This window comes from Ochlerotatus camptorhynchus, unplaced genomic scaffold (genome assembly GCF_037179485.1).
Source record: "Ochlerotatus camptorhynchus isolate MF236.1 unplaced genomic scaffold, CSIRO-AGI_Acam_v1.1 ptg000213l, whole genome shotgun sequence".
Classification (NCBI taxonomy): Eukaryota; Metazoa; Arthropoda; class Insecta; order Diptera; family Culicidae; genus Ochlerotatus; species Ochlerotatus camptorhynchus.
In genome coordinates this window covers 4928471-4951324 of record NW_027040703.1, presented here as the reverse complement: position 1 = coordinate 4951324, position 22854 = coordinate 4928471, and the positions used below count along the sequence as shown (strand labels likewise).

The following is a 22854-nucleotide window of genomic DNA, read 5'->3' as shown; positions in this document are numbered from 1 at the left end:
TTGACCGCTGAATGGGAATATTTTTGACTACCTGGCATTAACGTAAATGTTACGTGAAAAGTAGTATGGACGAAAGCTACCAATGTTTTCACGTAGATCGGACGTGCATATTTTTTGGAGTGTACACTTACACTTGGGCTTCAGATCTCCAGATAGTTGCGAGAATACTACGAGATACTACAGTTTGGAATTAATTTGTTTCGATAAAAAAAAATGACCGGTTTATATTTTATACAATGTTTCTTTATTTTCTCCTTTATTTTTCAAAAAAAAAAAGTTCACCTTCATAATCTTCTTCCCTTTTTATCTCCACTAAATATAATAAGAATATATAATAATTTTAATAATAATGTTTATAATAATAATTGTTTTTTTTTTTGCTTTTATTTTCTTCTCATTCGTCATCATTCCATTATTCTTCAATCACTGTCACTGGTTGCCCGAAATGTCTCTTTTCCTTGCCGTCATTCTTCGCTCTTGTGTGTATGTGTGTCTTGCGTTTGTCCGTTGTTGCTTATCAACTCTACTATTAATTCTCAATCAATCAATCAATCAGGAGTGCACTATGCTAATATTAATAATAAATACCTCTCCTGTGGTGTGCCTCGTGTCGCTAAACTTGTTCGATTTTCTCTTTACAGTACAGTATAGTGTGTAATGATGATGGCTTATTTCAAGTTTCTTTCTTTTTGAGTGATTTCCGATTACGATCAATTATAGTTCAGTTTGTGTGTGTGTTTTTTACTGTTTAGCTTGGAAGATTTAACGCTATGCACTCTAATGCTTACTCATTTTTTTTTTTAATCTGTGGCGAGCCTGCGGATTTGTGTGTAGGATTAGTTCATGTTTTGTTTGCAATGTTCAATGTTTTACTTAATAAAACGATAACGAAATCATCCGAGATTGATCGTTAAATTATGCGCAGTAGTTCTTTTGTTTCATATTTTTTTTGCTATGATATGAGATCATTCTGAATCGCGGTACGTTCCTCTTTCATTTTCTGTTAATCAATAATCTTTCCATTTCAATTTATTGTTCACAGTGCAATAATTAGAGGACGTTTAAATTTTCTTCACTCTTTTTTTTTATTAGCTTCATGTCTTGATGTGATTGCTTTTAATTCCTACAAAATATACTTCATTTTCAGCCCTTGTCCTACAACATAACCTTTCACCCTTCCGGCGTTTGTTTTTGGCATTACATATAATCGATTTTTGCTTTTTGCATAAATTGGTAAATAGTTTAAAGAGCTAGATTTCACTTTTCAAAAGCATCTGAGAGAGATAGTCGATTATGTTGCTTGGGTTTTGTGGTAGATAAAATTGGATACAAAATAATGAACGAATTCGGAGATAGTTTGATTTCAAAAACAATCATTCTAAGATGTAAAGGTTTTTTTTTCTTTACGCACAGTTACTCGCAGGTTGCTAACCGTAGGAAAAGTGTAGTCAGTTAAAACCTACAAAGCCTATCTCATTTTCAATACGTATCTTAATTGTCTCAATATCTAAATGTCTTTCACATTGTTGTCAATTTTGTTTGGGTTGTTCCGAAAAATATATATTTATATAACTATATCCTATTACATTGCCTCTACGGTCTCTGTCAATTACTTTTTAACAATAATTTACACTCAAATATGGCATCATTCGATTTGTTTTCATCTCCTTTTTCTGCAGTTGTTGTTGTTGTTTTTATTTGCTCTGGCGACCTATAAATTTGCCCGCATTCAACTACTTAATGAAAGAACCATTTATTTTACAAGCTATTACGGTATGTTTCTGTTTCTTCATTTTTATTACTTTGATTTATTTCAAGTGGTAAAAGAAACGTTTTCTTTGGTTGCTACCAAGGACCGAAATCGTCAACAACAATAGCATCTATTTTGACTGTCCGGAATCGCTGGCTTTCGCTTTCTTTCAAATGATCGTTTATCGATTATGCACCAACCGAAAACCAAAGAGTGGCAAACGAAAAATAAAACAAACCCGACAATTTTGATTCAAAAAACTGCAATTTATTGGTATTAATGTAAAATAATTTTCACGTGTATGAGTATTCATTACCTTTTTACGCATGGTTCACGTTTAAATGTGTTTGTTCAGAATATGGCAAATATTTGTCTTGTTTCATTTGTTTCTACACACGCTTGCGCGACGCACCTTTCTGTCATCGTCATCATCATCATTGTTTTCTTCTTCTTTCTTTCCATTGTGTCTTAATTAGTTCTATAACATTCCTACGTTTGTATTTTACATCTACTTATTATGGTCTTGTTCTACGGAGCAGTTGAAAATTAACGTGTGTTTGTGTGACAGAAAGAAAGCGTTAAATCATAGGCTGATTCTTCTTCTGCACTTGCTGTGTTCTGCTTTTCTTTTATGGCTTAACAATATACGCACAAGATGTTGCGATGTTCTTTTCTTCTTGCTTTATTTATTTCTTCACTAAAACTTAAAGTTACGAGACAATGTTGTTGCTCACGAGACAAATGATACTTAAAACTAATGGATAATTTAATGACAATAATAGATACTTATACGCTTAAGTGTGTGTGTGTGTTTGTTTTGTTTTTTTTACTGTTAGTTGGATAGATTCACGTCACTTTTGTTTGTTCAGATGCAATGCATGTATGTGGGGTTTAATTTGTAATAAATAGTTAAATAGCAAATTAAATAATGATTCCTTTCGTCGTTTGATTTTAGGAAAAAAAATAATAAAAACTTTCACTTGTACATTTACTAACATATGATGGGTTTCATTTTTGTTCAGTTCTTTTATTTGATAAAACTGATTCGAGTTACGGTTGTCCTTTCACTGTGTCTTTTACTTGTTTCACTTCATCAGTTAGAAGAATTAATAAAAAAAAAATACGATCAATAATAGTAAAGAGATTTTACAAATACCTACTTAGAGTGACTACAAAAAAAAAGTACAAAGAAAATCAAAAAACAAGACCTAGAGACTAAGTTAAAATACTAATACTTTTTCATCTTTGAAATTTTTGTTTTCGCTTTGAATGTGTATGTATGTATTGTATGTGCATTTCGCATTCCGCGCGCATTTTCCACTTATAGCCTATTAGTGTTCTAGACTCGGAGAAATAAAGGGACAGGAAAGTGTGAAATGATTTAACCTAGAGAGATTTTATGAACAAACAAAAAACTCTTAAAAACGAACCGCACCGTCCGTGCATGTGAGTGTGTGCGTGAGCACGATTGAAAGAAAGAGGAATAGTATTTACAAAAAAAAGTCTATAACAGCTAGTCGTTAGTGTATTAGTTTTTAGCAAACATTTGTGATATCTTTTTCCATTGTTTCACATTAAGCAAAGTCAGCAAATCGGAGCTATAGAGCGCAAAGTTTGTAGTAGTGAGAGAACTATGTTCTCCCGGAAAAATTCTAGAGCGAGAGCATTTTTCGCGTTCCGTTTCATCAGGTTGGGTTTAAAGTAAGCAGCAAAAAATCGAGAAGATTAATGCAGGAGTGGTCCAGATTTCGTTCTGACGTTTGGACGAATTTGGTTTGGGAGGTTAAAATTAAAAGTCAAAATGGAACAGTACGTAGTCAGATTCTTTTGTGTTAACAACTTGTTTTTTTTTTTTGTACTTTTGGCTTCGATATAGATTATTTTTGTTTACGTTAAATTTGCTATTTCTTGTTTTCAAAATATTTGATTTCTTGTTCAAAAGTTATTTTTGATATCTTTTTTTCCTATGTTTTCTTTAGTGTGTGCCTGAAGGTGCGTTTGTTTGTTGTTGTTGTTGTTGTTGTCGTTATTGTTTCGATCTTCAAAAAGTCAAACAAAAATTGAGATTTTAGATTCCGACATACAAACTAAAAACAATCGAGACAGATTTGAGCAATAGAGAGTATTGCGAAACCTAACTCAAATGCTTATCACAAAGAAAAGTCTCTGCACAAAAACAAACTAAAAGTTACAATGTAAGTCCTTAGCTAAAACAACGCGTTGGTTTTACGTCTTACAGTTTCCTGGTTTTGCATCTCAAAAATACTGGAGCGTACGTATTCGTGTCTTTCTCGAGTGGTTGTTCCGAATCTTATTCTTATGTAGTCACTAGCATCAGTTGATATTTTCTCTCATCCTCCTCTGTCTGTCGTCCTTCCTCAGTAGTAGTAATAGTAGTAGTATTGATTAGGATCGTGTCTTTCGTGGTGCGGTTGGCTTTGTAGTCCCGTTGGGAGCCACTGATGTGGCAGCTGCGACTGCTGGTGATGGAATGCCCCCCTACTGGAACCAGGAACTCCACCCGGCAGCGGCGGCTGCGAGGTCAATGGAACCGACGTCGCCAAACCTGACGCCGATTGATGGCTGCTGCAATTGCCGCGTGTTGCTGTAATCTGCTCATCCAGCGGTCGTCCTGGCGGCAGATTTTTCTCTCACCACTAGACACCCGAGTATTCCACGTCCATCATGTCGTGTTCCTGTGTGGAATAGGCAATGGAAACGTCCATGAATTTCTACCGTTAATTAGTGTTCGGCGAATTTTGTTAGCGAAAATTCCTCGCTGAAATCTAATTCGAACTTAGACATGGGCTATTATTAGACTGAAATCTCTTGATTTTGCTTTTATGTGTAACACATCCAGGCTTGATGGAGCCTCACTCGCGAGTTTGAAATGAGCCGAGCGTAGCATTTTTATGAGGAGTAAAGGGTGATACGGTCAAAATTTGGTCAATATCAACTTGACGTATTTCTTTCAATTTTGCATTTAAAAAACCTGAACACCCCTCATTTTGAAGGTGTGTGTGTGTAGAATGTTGCTCCTATTTTGATTTTGGAATTCACTCTTCAGTTGTCAAAATGCCGTCCAAGCAAGAAGAGCAGCGTATCAAAATTTTGCTCGCGCATCGCGAAAATCCGAGCTACTCGCACGCAAAGTTGGCAAAATCGCTAAAAGTTGCCAAATCAACCGTTACAAATGTAATTAAAGTGTTTGGGGAACGTTTGTCGACAGCCAGGAAGTCTGGATCGGGGGGAAATCGAAAACCGGAAGCCGCTGAGACGACAAAGAGAGTTGCCCGTAGTTTTAAGCGAAACCCTAACCTCTCTCTCCGAGATGCCGCAAATAAGCTGGGTGTATCGTCTACAACCGTGCATCGAGCCAAAAAACGAGCCGGACTATCGACTTACAAGAAGGTAGTGACTCCAAATCGCGATGATAAACAAAATACGACGGCCAAAGCGCGATCCCGGAGGCTGTACACGACGATGCTGACGAAGTTTGACTGCGTGGTAATGGACGACGAAACCTACGTCAAAGCCGACTACAAGCAGCTTCCGGGACAGGAGTTTTATACGGCAAAAGGAAGGGGAAAGGTAGCAGATGTTTTCAAGCACATGAAACTGTCAAAGTTCGCAAAGAAATATCTGGTTTGACAAGCCATCTGTACCTGTGGCTTGAAAAGCAGCATTTTCATAGCTTCCGGGACTGTCAACCAAGAAATTTACGTGAAAGAGTGTTTGAATAAACGTCTGCTGCCTTTCCTGAAGAAACACGGTTGTTCCGTACTGTTTTGGTCGGATTTGGCATCTTGCCATTACGGTAAAAAGGCCATGGAGTGGTACGCCGCCAACAACGTGCAGGTGGTTCCCAAGGACAAGAACCCTCCCAACACGCCAGAGCTCCGCCCAATTGAGAAATACTGGGCTATTGTCAAGCGGAACCTAAAGAAGACCAAAAAAACTGTTAAGGACGAGCAGCAGTTCAAGGCAAACTGGCTTTCTGCGGCGAAGAAGGTGGACAAGGTGGCTGTACAAAATCTGATGGCAGGGGTCAAGCGTAAGGCCCGGCAATTCGGATTTGGAAAAGAGGAAGCCTAACTGAATATTTTTCCTGAATTTTATACTAATTGAACTTGAAAAAGAAATTTAATTTGATTTTTTAAATAAACGATTTCACCGATTTACACGCGTTTTCCCTTGACCAAATTTTGACCGTATCACCCTTTAGAATCACTACTCACAAATCATCGGGGGAAACAGCTCACAGCTTGAGAGAGAAAGGGGATAAAACGGGAGTGAGGTTTGCTCAGGGGTTGGATGCGGCTGTCAAATACGGACAATCGTCGCCTACCTCGTATGTTACCGTTTGGGTACTTCGCCCTATGGAAAAAGCTCGAGCAGAGCGATAGCAGCGCTATAAAGAGAGAGCACTCAACCGAACGAGGCAGCAATCCACTAGTATACTGCTGTTCGGTGCGCTCAAGTCTGAGAACCATGAAAGTTTGCAATCAGTAATGATTGAACTAATGTTTGTTTAGAATTAATGATACTATTATTCATATTGTTGCTAAAACTGAATGGTGAATGAATAGTAAAGCACTACCCAAGTAACCATAGGCACGATATTTCGCCTTTTTGGCTATATACGGGCCTCATCAGAACTTGCAAACACTGGTATAGCCGGTGTTCAGCTGTATATAGCCAAAAAGGCAAAATAACGTGCCTATGGTTACTTGGGTAATGGCTCATTCATATACATAAAACAGATAGGAATTAAGGAACTGAATAACATGAACTCCAGTATGAACGGTCGAATTAAATACAGAAACACACCAACTGTTATGCGTGTAGGTACACTTAGCATATAGAAAACAACACCCACCAGCCGGATCAGGGAGGAGAAGGGAAATTTGGAATGTGACTAATGGACCAACAAGGAAAGGGACATTTTGGGAAAAGGGAAATATATGGTTGGGAAAAGGGAAATATATGACGTCTTTTACCAAGTTGAAGAACAGAGTTTATAAGTGCAAACGTAAACAAGCCATAAGAAACCAACATGCACGCTCGCTCAATGTTACTCAAAAGTGAGTTACTTCTATTCAGCCCAGTGGCAGGCGCGTAGGCAACATGTTATACAGTGACAGCGGGCCCAGCACAGCAAAATAAATGATTTGAGCCCGGGACATGCTGCCTACTGTCAAACGCTGCTGTTGGTACACTGAAACAAATCGACATGTACCGTTTATTGGATCCATCTTATAACATAGCAATGTCAGGAGATTTATTCATTCTATGTGATGATTGATAGATTCCAATGGATTATCACTTAAAAACTATGACTGCGATATGGAATGATTTCTATCGTAATTTCACATACTTAGTACTTGATAATACTTTGCTTCGAACGTGGTTAGCGATAGGTAAGATGTATATGAATATTGTCTGATATATTTCATGGTGAAAAACTATTGATATGTCATGGGTGGGAACAGGCATCTAGAAACTAATGGAAAATCATATAAGTTTGCACTATGAGCAAATCGAGTAAAATGTACCTGTTTTCATGATGAATATTGCTCACTAAAAGATATATCATATAAGATAATCATGTATATTTTATTGGAGTTGCTTTTAACGATTTTTGACGTTTGTTGATATGTCGCGTGTAAACAGACATGTAGAAACTATTGGACTGTCATTTAACTTTGCAGTATAGGAAAACATGTATATCTCATTGGAATAGCTTCCTTTGATTTTTGAGGTTTGAATATTGTAAAAAGATCTATCCCAATCATTAAATAGTCATATAGATTTGCCTTTTAAGAAATCCAACAGCAAACATTTGTTTTGGTATGTTTTTCTGGGATGAACATCGCTCCCAATAAAATACATCTTACATAATTGTTCTTTATAAATTATTGAAACAATTTTCAACTATGTTATCGTACACTCATTAGAATGATTAGTCGAACTAAATATTGCTAACAACAATGATACTGTAATAAATAATCATTGTTTGTTATTGTTTCATAAGATAAGGGGTTCCGGAAAAGAATGTTTTGAGATTGAAAAAAAAATGATTCTACTGCAATATTTATTTGCTAAGATTCTAATTGTAAGCCTTCAACACGGCTAATTCAGATTCCAGCACTAGTACTCGAACTTCATGAACCAGTTCCATGAACTCATATAATGTAGTCGTTGTTTTATTGCACACAGGAGCATTAATAATGATTTGAATACACGACACCACTGAAACGGAGCATATATTGGTCAGTGCTATTTTTCTTCACTCTAGCAAAACGAGCATAACGTTGCTCTATATTCCATGTTGGGAGAGCTGTTATTACTTCATGCTAATTGAACGAGTTCAATATTGAAGTCAGCCGTGGCCCAATGGAATCGAGCGCAGACACGAAAAGCATCACAGCTCAACAGTTCTGGATCGAATCCCAAATCAGCTACAATAAAAAAAAAACACAACTGTGAAAGCTCCCACTGCCTGGTGTTTATTTTTCGATTTATTTTTAGAAATCGATTAAATATATGTGTCAAAAGAATAAGTAAATTTCATGTGATTTTCACATAAACTTTACTTCGATTGATTTATGACACATATATTATATTGTGGTGAAAAGTAAAGCTTATGCTTATGGGTTTCAAATCCATTTCAGTTAATTATTATAATTTGACCGATTTTCATTTATCATATGGCGATCATATAAAAGTTTTCAAATTATCAGCATTGTCAATGTATCAGATATTCATATAGAATTTACCTGACACATTTTCAATCATATCATTTTCAATGGATTATCTTATAGCGCAAAATTATTAGACTTCCACATAACAGGAATATGTCAAATTGGTTCAGTGTATAGGCCTTGTCACTGGCCTGATATTGTTGTACCAAATGTCAAAATCTGAGTTACATTGTAACTACTACTTTGTTTGTCTAAAACAAGGGGTTGGTCACTCCGTACAGCGTGCCAAAAACAAGCTTGGGCACACCTGGGCACAGTTATTGGCACTGTTTGGCACCCATGGTTACAATTTTTCTGATCTTTAAAGTTACTGGCAACACTGAACTTTTTCTGCGGCTGCGCAGTGTGCATTTGTCAAAATTTCATATTTATGTTGCCACAACAGAATCAATTTGTTTCAAAACACAACCGTGAATCTCCACCAAGTCTCGCCATGGATTCTTCTAAATCGAATTTTCAGCGCACATCCTGATGCCTGTCCGAAGAACTAGGAACATCGTTTCGCGCCGGACTGCGTAAAATCATTCCGACCACCCAGCATGAAGAAATCAGGGCAATCGCTTGCATAACAACACTCCGTTATCAAAATCGTTACACCGGTAACGGCACATTTCCCCTCCCAGACAAAGAACAGCAGACAGAGCGGTATCGTGACCGGACCGAGGTTTCCGGCCACGGCTACACGAACTAGCGATGCAGCTCCCACGGCTGCGGCTGCTTGTAATGCTGCTGCCGGTCCGTCTCCTACAACATTCTTTTGACGAATTTAAGAGGAGACGGACCAGCAGCGGCTGGAAGCAGCCGCAGCCGTGGGAGCTACATCGCTTATTTTGTGTAGCCGTGGCTCTAGCAATACACTGTTTAGGATATGTCATGACGGACGTTGGGTTGTGCCTTAAATTTAGCTTTGATATTGTTTCAATGTTTTCTCTCTTGAATAAGTGATCTTGGATGGTGCTGACAATGACGATAATGAGCGTTGATCGTGGGGTGAGAGCTGACGAACGAGTTACGCCGTTGCTTTTGCTTTCCTTCTAAGGACATGGACTCCATCTTACATTGAATCGTCGTGTTCGGATTTCGGAGACAGCCGCCCGTCATCGAAATGGGCGTCACACCACCGGACGCTGCTGCCACGACGGAGGCTGTCGCGGCCGCTGCCGACATTGGGTTGTCAGGTGCTGGTACCATGCCCATGTCCATGTTTTCGATGTTTTCGTTGCTCCACGCACCGTTCATCGTCTTGAACGAGGAGAAACACAGCTTCATAATGAACGGGAATTGTGTGCCTTTGTGATCGATCGCGCTGTGGTTGCACTTCATGATGGCGTTCACCACTAGACCAATCCGAAGGAGGAACGTTTCGATTCCACCGGGAACATTCGCACTTGCGACGGGTAGCAGTCCTTGGTGGTGAATGCAGTCAGCAACAGATCCTCGGATATAACGGGTGGGGTATTAAGTGTAGAATCTTGCTCGGTGGCAGAATGCGATTTTTGCTGGCCTGGGCAACGAAAGGTAGCGATTGTTCTTGGAGGCAGTTAGTCCAGTTTGAGCCAAACTGTTTAGCTCGTTTTTGTATGGAAAATGAATTGGCACTAACCAGGCATGGCAAATCATTTCGTGCATTCATTTACATTAATTCAGTGCCAACATTTCAAAGGGGCGTAATTGCTTTTGTAAACAATGACTTTAGCCGTCAATTTCTCGCGAACGAAATCTTACCTCTCCAAAATTACAATGCTAACTGGTAGAGGAAACATTACTCTACCTGGTGGTGTCAATATTTTTCATGAGTGAGCTTTTATTCGCGAGAAATCGACGGCTAAAGCCATTGTCTACAAATGCAATTACGCCCTTTTGAAATGTTGGCACTGAATTTGTCTCTAACTTTTTTCATCAACATAATTTCGTGAAATGTAAGTTAATACCTGAAATGAATGTAAATAATTCTAGATAGAGCTGGAATTAGGACCTAACAGCTTTTGTAAACAATGACTTCTATCGAAGATTTCTAGAAATTCAAGGCTCGCCCACGCAAACCAACATCCTCATCGGTAGGGAAAGGCTTTCCCTATCCGATGCTTATGCTGGTCTGCGTGGGCGTGCATTGAGTTCCTAGAAATCGTCGATAGAAGTCATTGTTTACAAAAGCTGTTACGCCCTAATTCCAGCTCTATCTAGAATTTGACATGCCTGGCGCTAACCAAACCTTCACTACTTTGTAGTACAAAGTCTAAACATTAAAAAGAGAAGTTAATATTGGGTCCCTGTATGCAGTCAAAATAGGGGAAAATTAAAGTTAAAAAGTGCTATAACTTTGCAAGGAATGCACATAACCACATAATGTCTTCGGCAAAAAACATTTAGTTTTACTTTGGTCAGATTTGTCTAGAACATTATAAGCTTGAAACAAATTTATATAAAAAGTTAATAATTAAAAACTAAATTTAAATGGGTAACCTAGCAAACTTTAAAGCTATTAGACATAGAAAATTTGTATTTTCAACCAAGTTTCATATTTTGAGTAGTTCTACAACTTTGCCCAAGAAAGTATCCTTCTATCTCTTTAGGGGAAAAGTTAGGTTTTTTTTCATAGTAGGATATGATAAATTTTTGAAATTGTGGGCAATACTTATGCGAACAATTCCTCTGAAGACACTTTTTTTTATTAAGTTTATACACAATTCAATTAAGTTCGAGATTTTGCCATCTCCGACCACTGTGCAGCAGCAAATGGAGCCTGTTCCTCGGCAACCTTTATCAAGTGATTTAATTCGGAATATTCAATCGGATACTCTGTATTGATGACCCCCTGAAGATATTGTTGAGAATATTGACATGAAAATATTGATGGACAATCTGTCGTGTGGGGTGCACTTTACTTTCATCCTGGGTGAACTCTGAGCAGCGATTCCAGGTGTTTTTAGAAAACATCTTCATCGAAATGGACGAATTGTCTTCAAGTGTCTTCACATCTACTTTTCAGATTAACTTCCGGGAGGGGGGTTGCCCCGTTTTATAAAATATAAAATAGAGCCTTTACAGAAGTTCAGGAAAATTAACGAAACATCATTTGATTTCAGGGAACTTCTTAGTAGATCGGGGACCTTCGTAAAAGTTCAGGGAACTTCTTAGAATTTCGTAGAATGTTAGGAAACTGCGTAAAACTGCATTTAGGAAGCTGCAGCAAATTTAATAGAAGTTCAGCTAACTTTGTAGAAGCTCAGCGAACATCGAAGCACTTCAGTGAACGTCATAGAAAAGCTGTAGAATTTCAGCGAATTTCGCAGAACTTTAATGAAATTTAATCAAGGAATTCCGTAGAAGTTCAAAAAACTTCGTAGAACTTAGCGGAAAAACAGCGAGCAACATAACAATGCAGAAAACTTCGTATATGCGTAACAAGCTATGTTGGAGTTAAATAAATTACGAACCAATTGGTTTCTTTAATTTTGATTAATATATCAGTTGCTATACATCATCTGAAAGAGCTTCATTTTCTGAGCAGAATTATATTTTTTTCGAACTGTTTGACACTAAACTAACAAATTGACAGCTCGCTTCCATACAAAATCCCACCGAGGGATGCTAAGATAGTTCTTGGTCTCCTCGCACATCAAATTAATTCTAATGAAGCTCTTGCAGTTTAAACTTTCAGATATATTGATAACCGTTTGAGGTTTAAACCAGATTCTTCGACTAATTTACCTTGATTTCTCCTTAAAATCCACAAAGAGTTGTCCTCTCCATTATGTTGCCATTATAGTCTGATTTACTTGGGTATTCTCTTAAAAGTTCTCCTCCCAAATCCCTAAAAATTCTTCTCAGTGTCACTTTGGAATTCAAGTCAGACATTCCATCGGAATTCTCCCTAGAACTAAACATGAAATTCACCTAGAAGTCATCCCATTATTCTATATTAATTCTTCCTAGAGACGTTAGCAATGTTATCTGAGATAAGAAGTTTCGCAATGCTAACCCAACCCCGCCACAATTTGCAACGACAAATCCTCATTCCGAAAAGCAAGATACTTACGTCACCCATATGCCGCATGTGGTGCAGGTCGTCCAGCGGTTCCGACTTGATGTCGTCCTCCTGCATCAGCAGCATATCCTTGTCGTCGATCGGATCGTTGACGGCCAGGCCCAACTTTTTCAGCCGCATCTTCTCCGCCCACTCGGCGATGCCGTGCTTCGGTCGGTTCAGGTTCCGATGTTGGTAGAAGATCAACGTCATCCGGGTGGGATTCAGCCGGTTCGGCTTCTTGAGGGCCGTCGTCGAGTGCATCTCCAGCTTGGCACACTCGATGACGACGCTGCCGTGCGGTAGCGCAATCGCAATGCCACCCATCTGCGGATCCTCGAAGCAGTCCAGGTTGTCGTTGGTTTCCGTAACCTCGCCGAGGGTTTCCTTCGGCGGTGGAGGAGGTGCCGGTGGCTGCGGCGCCTGTTGCATAACCGGAGGAATGTCATGCTGCTTGGGACCCAGGTGAGGCTGATGCGGCGCGTGAAGCTGCGATGGGGTGCTGGGCGGGATATGCGTCTGATGGTGAGGATGCGGCGGATACAGATTCCAGTTGGATGGTGGAGGAGGTGCCGGTATTACCGCAGTAGGCGGAGGTGGTGGGGCCGGACCAGTGCCAGGCAGTTGCGTCTGCGTGGCAGAGTACATGTTGTGATATGTAGGGTGGTAGGTTTGTGGTGGATAACCATAGTTGTAGTTCTGGTATGGATCGTATGGCGTGTATGGCGAATGGTAACCGTAACTCATGGGAGTATTTGGATGATAACCGTAGCCTGGGTTATAGTCTGGTGGCTTTGGTTTCACAAAACCTTGCTCCGGTTGTTGGAGCGTGTGGTACGTATTTTGGCTCTGCTGTTGGTTCAGTTTGGTACTACTGTAGTCGTCTAAGTGGATTGGAGTTGGCGTTTTCGTCGGATCCGGTATGCTAGGACTGAAAGCTGAATTACTACTGTTGCTACCCGGCCGAGTGGTTGTATCGGGGATTTCTTCATTCCGTCCCAGCATTTTGTTGGGATCGGTTCGGTTACCGTAGTAATCCGTTGGCCAGTTGTTGTAGTACTGCCGGTTGTCGATGTATTGTCCCGTATTGTAGTCGTAGCTGTACGGTGAATCTAGCACCGTGCTTGAGATCTGATTGGACTGCAGTTGTGCATCGGTAAAGGTATCAATCATAGAAGCCATATCTACGAGTGTACTATTGCCCGGGTTGTTAGGCGAGGCAATTGCATTTGGTGGCGTAAATGCACTGTTCGATCCGTTGTTTCCCGCAGTCTGTCCTTGCGGAGGTACTGTCTTGTTGATATTGGTGGCTCCATTGTTACCGTTGGCGCTAGTTTCCCCACTGGGTTTGGTGGTGTTGTTGCTCGAAGTTTGACCTTTCGGAGAACCAGATCCTGAAGAAGTTTGGCTATTCTGATTACTATTACTTCCATTGCTGTTGTTGTTGCTGTTCGACGAACTCGAAGAACCTTTTTTGCTCTTTGATTTGCTTTCCTTCTTCGTCGGGGGCGGTGGAGGTGGTGGCGTTTCCGGCACAGATTCCTCATTGTTGGAATCATCTTTGGACTTTTCGTCCTTACCATTTCCACGCTTCTTTCCATGCCGCCGGCACGGTTGCAATGGTGTCGATCGCACTCGAACTTCAGTGGGAAATCTACAAAAAAATATATAGGATATGCTTGGTTAGCACTGCCGTTCTATCGTTAAAATCTTCAAGCTTCAAATGAGGCTCTCTAAAAAAGAAACCAATGCTTTACACTCACTTCTCCAGCACTTGCACGGCTCCGGTCTCGGCCTTTTTCTTCTGACCTTCTTCGCTGTCAAACTCGTCCGTCGTGTCCATGGTGTAGAGTGGCAAAACATGCAGTTGTTCGTCGTCCGGTTTCACACCCGGTGGAAGCGGTTTCAGTAGCGTCACCTGAACCGTACATCCATCCTGCATGTTGTGCAAGTCTCGGTGCGTATGACCGCAGAAGTCCAAACAGCAAGTGACACCTATCGTAAGGAATGATAATTAGAAGATCAACACAAAAATCATGTAACTTCTTACCTGAGAAAGGCTTTCCGGGTTTCAGTCCCAGTCGGCAGTCGGGAGCTTCCCGTTCGTACTGGACTTGGTTTTGGAAGGCCTGCGGTGCTACCGTTACGTACAGAGGACTCAGCATCGTCGCCAGGATGTTCATGCGTTCTTCGATCTCGGCTTCCTCGTTCTTGACCGACAGACGGAATTTACGCACCGTTTTGGAACGGGCATATTTACAACCATTATAATACATGGACCAGCTGCAGCCAAAGCTGTACGATACTCCACAGGTTTCCGGATCGAGACCTACGGTTTTGAATGAAATCCTTTTCTCAAAATTCTGAACTACTCCCGGCAGACCGAGCCGTTCCACTTACCCTGACATGCGCAAGTTCGGTTCTCGTTGGTCGCACAGCGACGCACCGTTGGAAGACCGTATTTGTTCAGTTTGACCGATAGCATCCGGTAGACGCTGTCCGCTTCCTGCGTTGGAATACCATCCCAGACTACGATACATATCACAATGAAGGACGCCTTACACCTGTGCAGAAAAAGAAGACACGAAAGAAAAAATCCCCGGTTAGTAAAGCTCACCGTTCGTTCGTCCTAGGGTACCGGCTCAGAAAGTCAAGATCCGACCATAGACTCACCGATGCCCTTGGCGTCGTTTGACGATGAAGAGAAGCTTCTCCTCCGGGTCGACTCGTCGAATGACCCACTTGGCAATCGGGCAACCTTGACTAGATTTGCCCTCCTTGCCGGTGTAAACGACTTTCTCTATCCGTAGCTGTTTGCCGGACAGTCCCACGCGAGTTTCCGTTTCGCGGCGGAGTTCCTCCAGGGATGATGCACAGCCTGCAACGATTATGTATTGTGATTAGATATGAGCAATTCGTAAAGGTTGATCCAAACTTACCCAGATGGGTGTAGTAGCTTCCCGGTTCGGACGGAGCTTTGTTGTCCGTCGAGTTGAAGCAATCACAGTCCGGTGCTTCCGGTTTGTGTGCCTTTTCTAGCTTTTCGTCTTCTGCCTGCTTGACGGCGGCAGCTTCCTGTTCCTTCTTCGTGCCCTTGGATTCCTTCTTCTTGTTGGATTTGCTACCGTTACCACCGCTACCTTCGGTCTTGGTTTCGCCGTCACCTCCGGATGTCGAGTCTTTGCTGGCTTTGTCTTTCTTGTCGGACTTTTTGGATTTGCCCGTAGAAGGCGTGCTGGCAGTTTGAGCCGGAAGTGGAGGTTCCGGTTCAGAACTGGTCTTCGGAACGATGATGGGTACGCTTGATGGGGGATTGTTGTTGAGGACCGGACTTGGTTCACTCAGCGGAGGTGCGCTATTGTTGGCCAGATATGAATTGTCTTCCACTTCCAGCTTGATAGGAACGTCCGGTTGGGGAATGCCGGTGTTTTTCGGGATTGGGTACGTGTGAGCGGGGATCTGCTGCTCGAAGTTGGTTTGATGGGCAACCGGAGTGGTGATTGCCGGCAGTGGTGTGCTTACTTCCGGAGCCGGTGGTGGAAGCGCACTGCCAGCTGCCGAGGGACTGTTGAAGTTTTGATTATGGTAGTTGGGATAGTTCTGGTAGCCTGGATAGGTGCCGTACGGGGAATAGTAGCTGTTGTACTCGGATTTAGTCGAACCGGAAAGACTAGAACTGCCGTGCTGAGAAGGTTGGCTTTGTGGCGGTTGACTGCTGTCATTGTATTCTCCGTAGCGGATGAAGTTTTGGTAGTTCTTCTCGTAACCGTCAAACTTGGGTGGTTGACCATCGTCCAGCAGACCTGGTTCCTTTTTCACGTTCATTAGGTTGTAACCGGAGGCGGATGACCCGGCACCGGTGGCGGTTTGCGGATGGTGGAATGCACCGCTGTGGAGGCCATGGGGCGACTGCTGGTGCGGAAGGTGTGGATTGAAGCCACTGTTGAGGTTATCGTGTCGGAATCGATTCAGAGGACTCTTGTCGTCCACTTTGTTGTCCAGATGGTGACTAGGATAGCCAACGAGTCCAAGTGACGATTGGTTACTGCTACTACTACTGCTATGATTGGTTGCTGGATATGTTTGATTAAGATTCGGATACGGCGACGACGACGAAGATGACGATGAGTGTTGATCGCTCATAAAACTACTACTTGAATAGCTATTAAGATTACTGGAAGATTTGTTAGAGTCTATCGGTTGATTCATGTCGAGATGATGATTGTTTTTCGATTTGCTATGCTTATCGCTATTCTTATGGCTACTGTTCTTAGACTTGGAGGAGGACGATGATGAAGACGACGATTTGGAGGAGTGGAGTTTATGCTTGATGTCGTGTCCGCCGCCGCCTGTATCGTGATGTAGACCGCCACCTCCTGGGTCGGTATTATTCTTGTCGATTAGTTGCTGCTTCTGCTCAAAACCCTGATGCTTACTACCGTGATGAAGATCGCCCATAAGCGTGTGATGTTCGTGCTCTGCTCTGTTTGCTCCATTGCTCTCGATGCCTATGCCGGGCGATTTGCTGCTTTGCTTCCAGTTGGGATCAACAATATTGCTGATACTGTTGATCAAACCGCCACCATCTCCGATAGTACCATCGTTGGATGTACTGTTACTGCCGCTGCCTGTTCCACCACCCATCATTGCTGAGTTGGGCGCTGGCGACTGTCCTGTGGCAGAACTACTGCCACCAGCCGCTAGCGATGTAGGCGTTAGACTGTCTCGGAGATGGTGGCTATACGATAAAAAATGACCGGTCTGTTGTTGGGCCGGTCCTTGTCCAAGCCCCGGGCTTTGGACACCTAGATGACTCATGTGTTGACCCGAGGGTTGCAGGCCACCGACCCCGTCCTTGGGATCGTTCTTGTTCATAATCATTGTTTTCAACCGTGAGTTCAGATTTACCCGGTCGGATTGGTTGAACAGATCGGTCGATTGCTGCTGCTGCTGCTGCTGTTGTTGATTCCAGCCAACCCAGTCTCCTTGGGATTGCTGTTGCTGGCCACCGTTCATGTGGCTGGGCGACTGATGATTGTCTGGCGTTTGCATTGGTGACGGAGTATGCATGCCGCTATGAGTTTGCTGCGCGTAGACGTTGTTATTGTTGTTGTTGTTTGCGCTGTTAGCACCATTGTTGTGGTTTGGCGATTGCTGCAGATTGTTATTGTTTCCGTTACTGCTGTACGGGTTCGGAGATTGCTGAGCGTACAGTTGTTGGTTGGAATTGGGACGCGGGGGTTGCTGTTGCTGTTGCGTTTGCCGGTTCGGCGACTGCGGAACCTGTGCCGGTGGGTGCATGGAACTGTTACTGCCGGTGCCGGCACTGTTGGCACCGGTACTGGTGGAAGTTCCGTTGGCATTGGTTACATTAGTCGTTGCCGAGCTGGCTTGGGTGGTGGTTTGGCCGCCATATTCTTGCTGGCCTGAATATCCATTACAATTGAGTGAGCGCGGCGGTACGCTGTTCACCCGTGGATATCCAGGCATGTCGTTTCCCGACGTCTGCTTGTTGAGCTGCAGATTGAACTGATCGTGCGGGTTGTGTGAGACGACTGCCGGTCCGGTCGAGACCTGTCCGGCGTAGGTGACGGTCGGTGCAAAGGAAACACTCTGGAGCGACACCTGGTTGATCGGTGTGATTTGGTTGGTTTGGAACTCGTACCGCTGTACGGTGGGGGGAGCGGCATAGGTCCGACCGTAGTTCGGATCGAACCCGATTCCGGCCGTTTGGACGTAACCGTTCGGCTGGTATGCGGCGTAACCCTGGAAAGTTAGATTGGTTAGGGGTGAGAGTTTCTATGGCAATTGATCAAGGGTTTTGGATGGTCCTCATGTCCCAAAATGAAGAGTTTTAAATTGCGGACAAACTGAAGCATTGGGGGAGGGGGGGAAGGTGCGTGGCTTTGTGATGGTGGTGGTTAGTAGAAAGAGTTGGTAACCGAGATCACTCGCTCGTAGTCGAACTGGTCGTGGTGTATTGGTGGTGGTGGTAATGATGGATGATGATGATGATGTACAACGGGATGGTATTCGTAATGTACCTGTGGCTGAAATTCGAGCGAGTTTAGCGGCGTTATGGCGGGAGTATTCTGCGGAATCTGCTGGATGAACTGATTCTGCCAACCCTGGGATGGGTCGGCCTGCCAGGTCGGATAGAATGCCATCGGTGCCTGTTGGTGGATGGGGGGAGAAGAAGAGAAAAATACCATTAAGAATCAGAAAATAATTGCTACGAGCGACAAGATGTTTCATGGCAAAAGCTGAACTTCCGGTCGGTGGAGTGTGTGTCGCGTAATCCAGTGATGCTTAAACTTTTGCTGATTGCGACCCACATCAGGAAATTCCATTAATAAGTGACCCACCTTATATTTGCTAGATCAAAAGGCGCTTACGAAAAATGCCGAAAAACACTTTAAAATAAGCCTTAGGGGAGGCTACCGCCTCGAACAAAAACTGCGTTTTGATTTTGCTTAAGAATCACGGACATGGTTGGACTCAAAAAACCGCACAAAATTATCCTTTCTCTCTACCAACCTTTCTTACAACTTCTCTGGGAATGAATCCTCCCACAAGACTTCACAGATATCTGCCAAGTTCTTCATTCTGTAGAACATATGATTTTTTTGCTGCGCTCAGTACGACGCTGATTGGCTACCTGCGCGAGGCTGACCTTTTCGAGTGGGTCTACACACTTAGAAGTAACTAATTTTACACGTGAGAGAATCCATCTTTGACATAAAGGACGAGACGTAAACAAACATGTCATGTGAAATTAAATGCTCCGAGAGACTGAAAATTTCATTACTCTATACGAAGAGTACGTTTGATTGAGCTGAATTTAGCGTCTGTTATGACTCAATTTAATGTCAAAATTGACGCTCGTATATGTCAGTCTCAGAGCACCTAAATTTACATGAATTTTTCTAAGTGTGTATTTCTTCCATACAAATCCTGACCCAGTGAAAACAGTCTTTAATTTTTTTTAAATTTAATTTTTTTAAATTATCGTTGTTCTCAAGTGGTGATCAAAATTGTGAGAAATTAATTTTTCAATTAAATATCATTAAATGAAATCAAAATATGGAAAATCAGCCACAACAACGACTTAACTATTGACAATAACGACGAACAATATTTTCACTTGAAAAAGGCCACAACCCACGGCCAAAAGTCAAGCAGATTACATCGTAGTCGTTGCAGTGTTTTAAGACTGAGAAAGCCGTTAATCAAAGCTGAATTTTAGCTTTTGTACAATGATCGGAAAATTCCGGAAGACAACTCCGGGGAATGTTTGAATTAGCTTCTGAACGAAGCCGAAAAAACATCCAGAGAAAAACGAAAGAAGCTCTCCTGGATGAAGTTCGAGGAAAATACTAGGAAAAGCTGGAAAAAACATCCGGGAAACTTCCAAGACACGAGAAACTTGTGGCGAAAATTTAAATAAACTATCGGAAAAAATCAGATGTCACATTTAAAGGAAGCCAGAAAAGTTTCGGAAACCGGTAGTAAATTTTCAGAAGTAGCCATTGCCAGGAAAAGCCAGAAGAAGCTCGGAAAAACCTTCCAATAGAAGTCGAACAAAAAAAACGTTTGGCTTATGGTCAAACTTTCAGAAGAAGACGAAAGAAATTTCTGGGAGAATAAATTGAACTTCCTGGAGAAGACGAAAGAAACTTCCTGGAGACGCTGGCAGAAACTTCTGAAGGAAGTCGGAAGCCAGAGCGCTTACGGAACAGTGGAAAGAAACAAGGACATAATTCCGGAAGAAAGAGATTCCTGGGGGATGTTCTAATGATCCAGAAATTTTTCCTGATATTCATAGAACATCCCTGAAGACTTCGAAATTTCCCTGAAGTTTTCGGAACATTCCTAAAATGCACTTAGGAATATTCCATAATTCCTCGAAATTCCATAAAAGTTCTTGTAATTTTCCTGAAATTAGGGACTGTTTAGGAGTTCTCTGGTCATCCTCAAATCCTCCTTCCCTGATTATAATAACACTACTGGAATATCTCTAATCATCTTTGAAGGTCTCTGGACTTTCTTTAAGATTACGAAATCTCTTAAGTGCTCTCACAATTTTCTTAGATTGATTGTAACATCCGAGGGGGGCGGCACATCTAAATCTCAAGTTTAGATGCTCAAAAAATCTCACACTAGCGAATCAATCTTCGAAAAATCTTCTTACATTTGTCGCATCTACTTGCATCGCTCATAATCTTTTTGCAGGAAATCTTCAGAATCATCATCAATCTTCTTTCTATCTACTTAGCGTGCGCGCAGCTAGCCACAGCAAAACACAATCTTTTTTGCATCGTAGATAGAGTCGTCCCCCTCGATAACATCAGCATTGAAGCATAGAGGTAACTCTAAGACCAAAAGGTCTCGATGAAACGTGCTCAACTTTTTGGCCCAGCTCTGGTACTAGCTTCGGTCCCAAGCTAATCGATGCACCCCTCGAAACATAGGAATATCCACGAACCCCTCATTTTATCTGTCAAACTTTCAAAGCGAATCAAAACAAACATAGTGTAGTACTAGAATTTCGACTATAATGGGGTATGTCAATCGATTTGCATGGGACCAATAGGCTAGTCAAGTAGTGAGCCAATTTAAAATCGATAGTTTCGTATTGATTGTTGATTAAAGTTCTCTGATCTTCCCAATTTTTTTAATTTTTAAAAGTTATCGACACTGCCATTAAAAAGCATTGAACTTCCCATAAAATGTTCTCACAATGTTCTAATGTTCATGTAACTTCCCTTACGTTTCCTAAATTTCCATCAGCCCCTCAGGACATTGCTGAAGTTTTAGAAAATTGCTGAAGTTTTCGAAAATTGCCTGAGTTTCTCGGAACTCCTTTATATTTCAGTAATTTCATGAATTAATTGATCTGTCCTGATGTTCTCTGAGCTTCACTAAAGTTCCTGAAAACCATTAAATTTCCCTGAAAGTTTTTGGACTTGTGAAGTTTCCAAGATATTTATGATGTTTCCTTAAGTTCACTGGAGTTCGTAAATAATGTTTAAACAATATTTCTTGATCCACTAAGAATTACCGGAAAGAGCCAGCGACTATTACTAGATTGATGGGTAGCCAAAAATGGCAAGGCAATGCAAACATTAGTCAAAAGAGTATCAAGCATAAGGCATCTTTAGAGATGATTTCCTTAGAATTTTGAAGGCTCAAAAAAATATGAGGTATTCAAAAAGATACAAGTCTATCACAAAAAAAAATCTCCGAAATTCGAGTGCGGGCAGGCAATAATAATTTTGATTATTAAGGGGGGAGTACACTTTGATTTTTCAAAAATATGCATTTTTTTGGCTTAAAATGTTCCTTGGGATGTATACTTTAATTTAGAAAAGACTCCAAGTCCGCCAGAATATTCCTTACCGCTTTACGAAGCGATTTCCTAAAACATGTACCGGCGCGCTGAGAGAGCATTTTTATCTTTAAACGCGTTTATCTCGAAACGGGGTTTTTCAAACTGGCGTGGGAAATAACTCTAACCAGGTATCATCAAATTTGGATATCGCCTAGGTTTTCTTGTTCAGAATTAAATTCTGCTTAGAAATACGTATCCACATAATCCACGATTTTGTAAGCATTTTTAGGGTGAAAAAATGGGCTTTTTTTTTCCTACGGCCACAACCTATGAAAAAATTAATTTCAAAAAAATCGGAATACGTATTTCTAAGCCAAATTTCACTACTAATCAGGATTTTTGTTCGATTTATGTTCCAGGATCACATGGAAAGGAGTATTTTCCCATGCCGTTTTCCGACTTCCGCGCGAGGACGCCCGCGTGACCTGGTGCACCGGCCACGTAGAGACGCCAAATGAGTTCAAAAAAAAAAATTGTAGTTCGAAGGATGACTAATAAATGTGTTATAACATATTTGCCCTCCCTGAGGGTTTTATTGCTTTAAAAAATTAACGAAAATGCCTTACTTTTTGGACGTTCAAAGTGTACTACCCCCTTAAAAAACGGTGTAAATCGGTATAAAATCTTAAAAATCGGTATTCTGAGGCATCTTAACTGTATATCGGTATCTAGTTTGGAAATCGGTATGAATACCGATAAATCGGTATATCTGGCAACGCTGATCCCAGCAGCCAGGTCAAAAAATTCAAGCTGTCAGAAATACCGGGTTGCCAAATATACGTATTTTACAAAAAAGAAAATCGCAGTTTGCTCTATAACTGGCACAATCGGCACTCCTGCGGCACACTGAGAAAAATATTGACCCAAGATTGGTGTGGAGCAGGGTTGAAAAAATCATGAAAAAATCACCAGCATTCACTAT

At 41.6% G+C, this 22854-nt stretch overlaps 1 protein-coding gene across 2 annotated transcripts in view; it reads right to left on the bottom strand.

Annotated features, from left to right (window-relative positions):
• Nucleotides 1-1883: 1883 nt before the first annotated feature.
• Nucleotides 1884-22854, bottom strand: part of Tet (Ten-Eleven Translocation (TET) family protein) — a 647407-nt gene continuing 626436 nt past the window's right edge. For both annotated transcript variants that reach the window (XM_065224604.1, XM_065224605.1), the window contains 8 exons: nucleotides 18586-18714; nucleotides 15481-18307; nucleotides 15215-15419; nucleotides 14942-15105; nucleotides 14592-14870; nucleotides 14305-14536; nucleotides 12554-14195; nucleotides 1884-4446 (listed from right to left, as the gene is read on the bottom strand). In XM_065224604.1, coding sequence (XP_065080676.1) covers nucleotides 4408-4446; nucleotides 12554-14195; nucleotides 14305-14536; nucleotides 14592-14870; nucleotides 14942-15105; nucleotides 15215-15419; nucleotides 15481-18307; nucleotides 18586-18714 — 5517 coding nt within the window. In that variant the 3' untranslated portion in view covers nucleotides 1884-4407. The remainder of the gene's footprint in view (nucleotides 4447-12553; nucleotides 14196-14304; nucleotides 14537-14591; nucleotides 14871-14941; nucleotides 15106-15214; nucleotides 15420-15480; nucleotides 18308-18585; nucleotides 18715-22854) is intronic.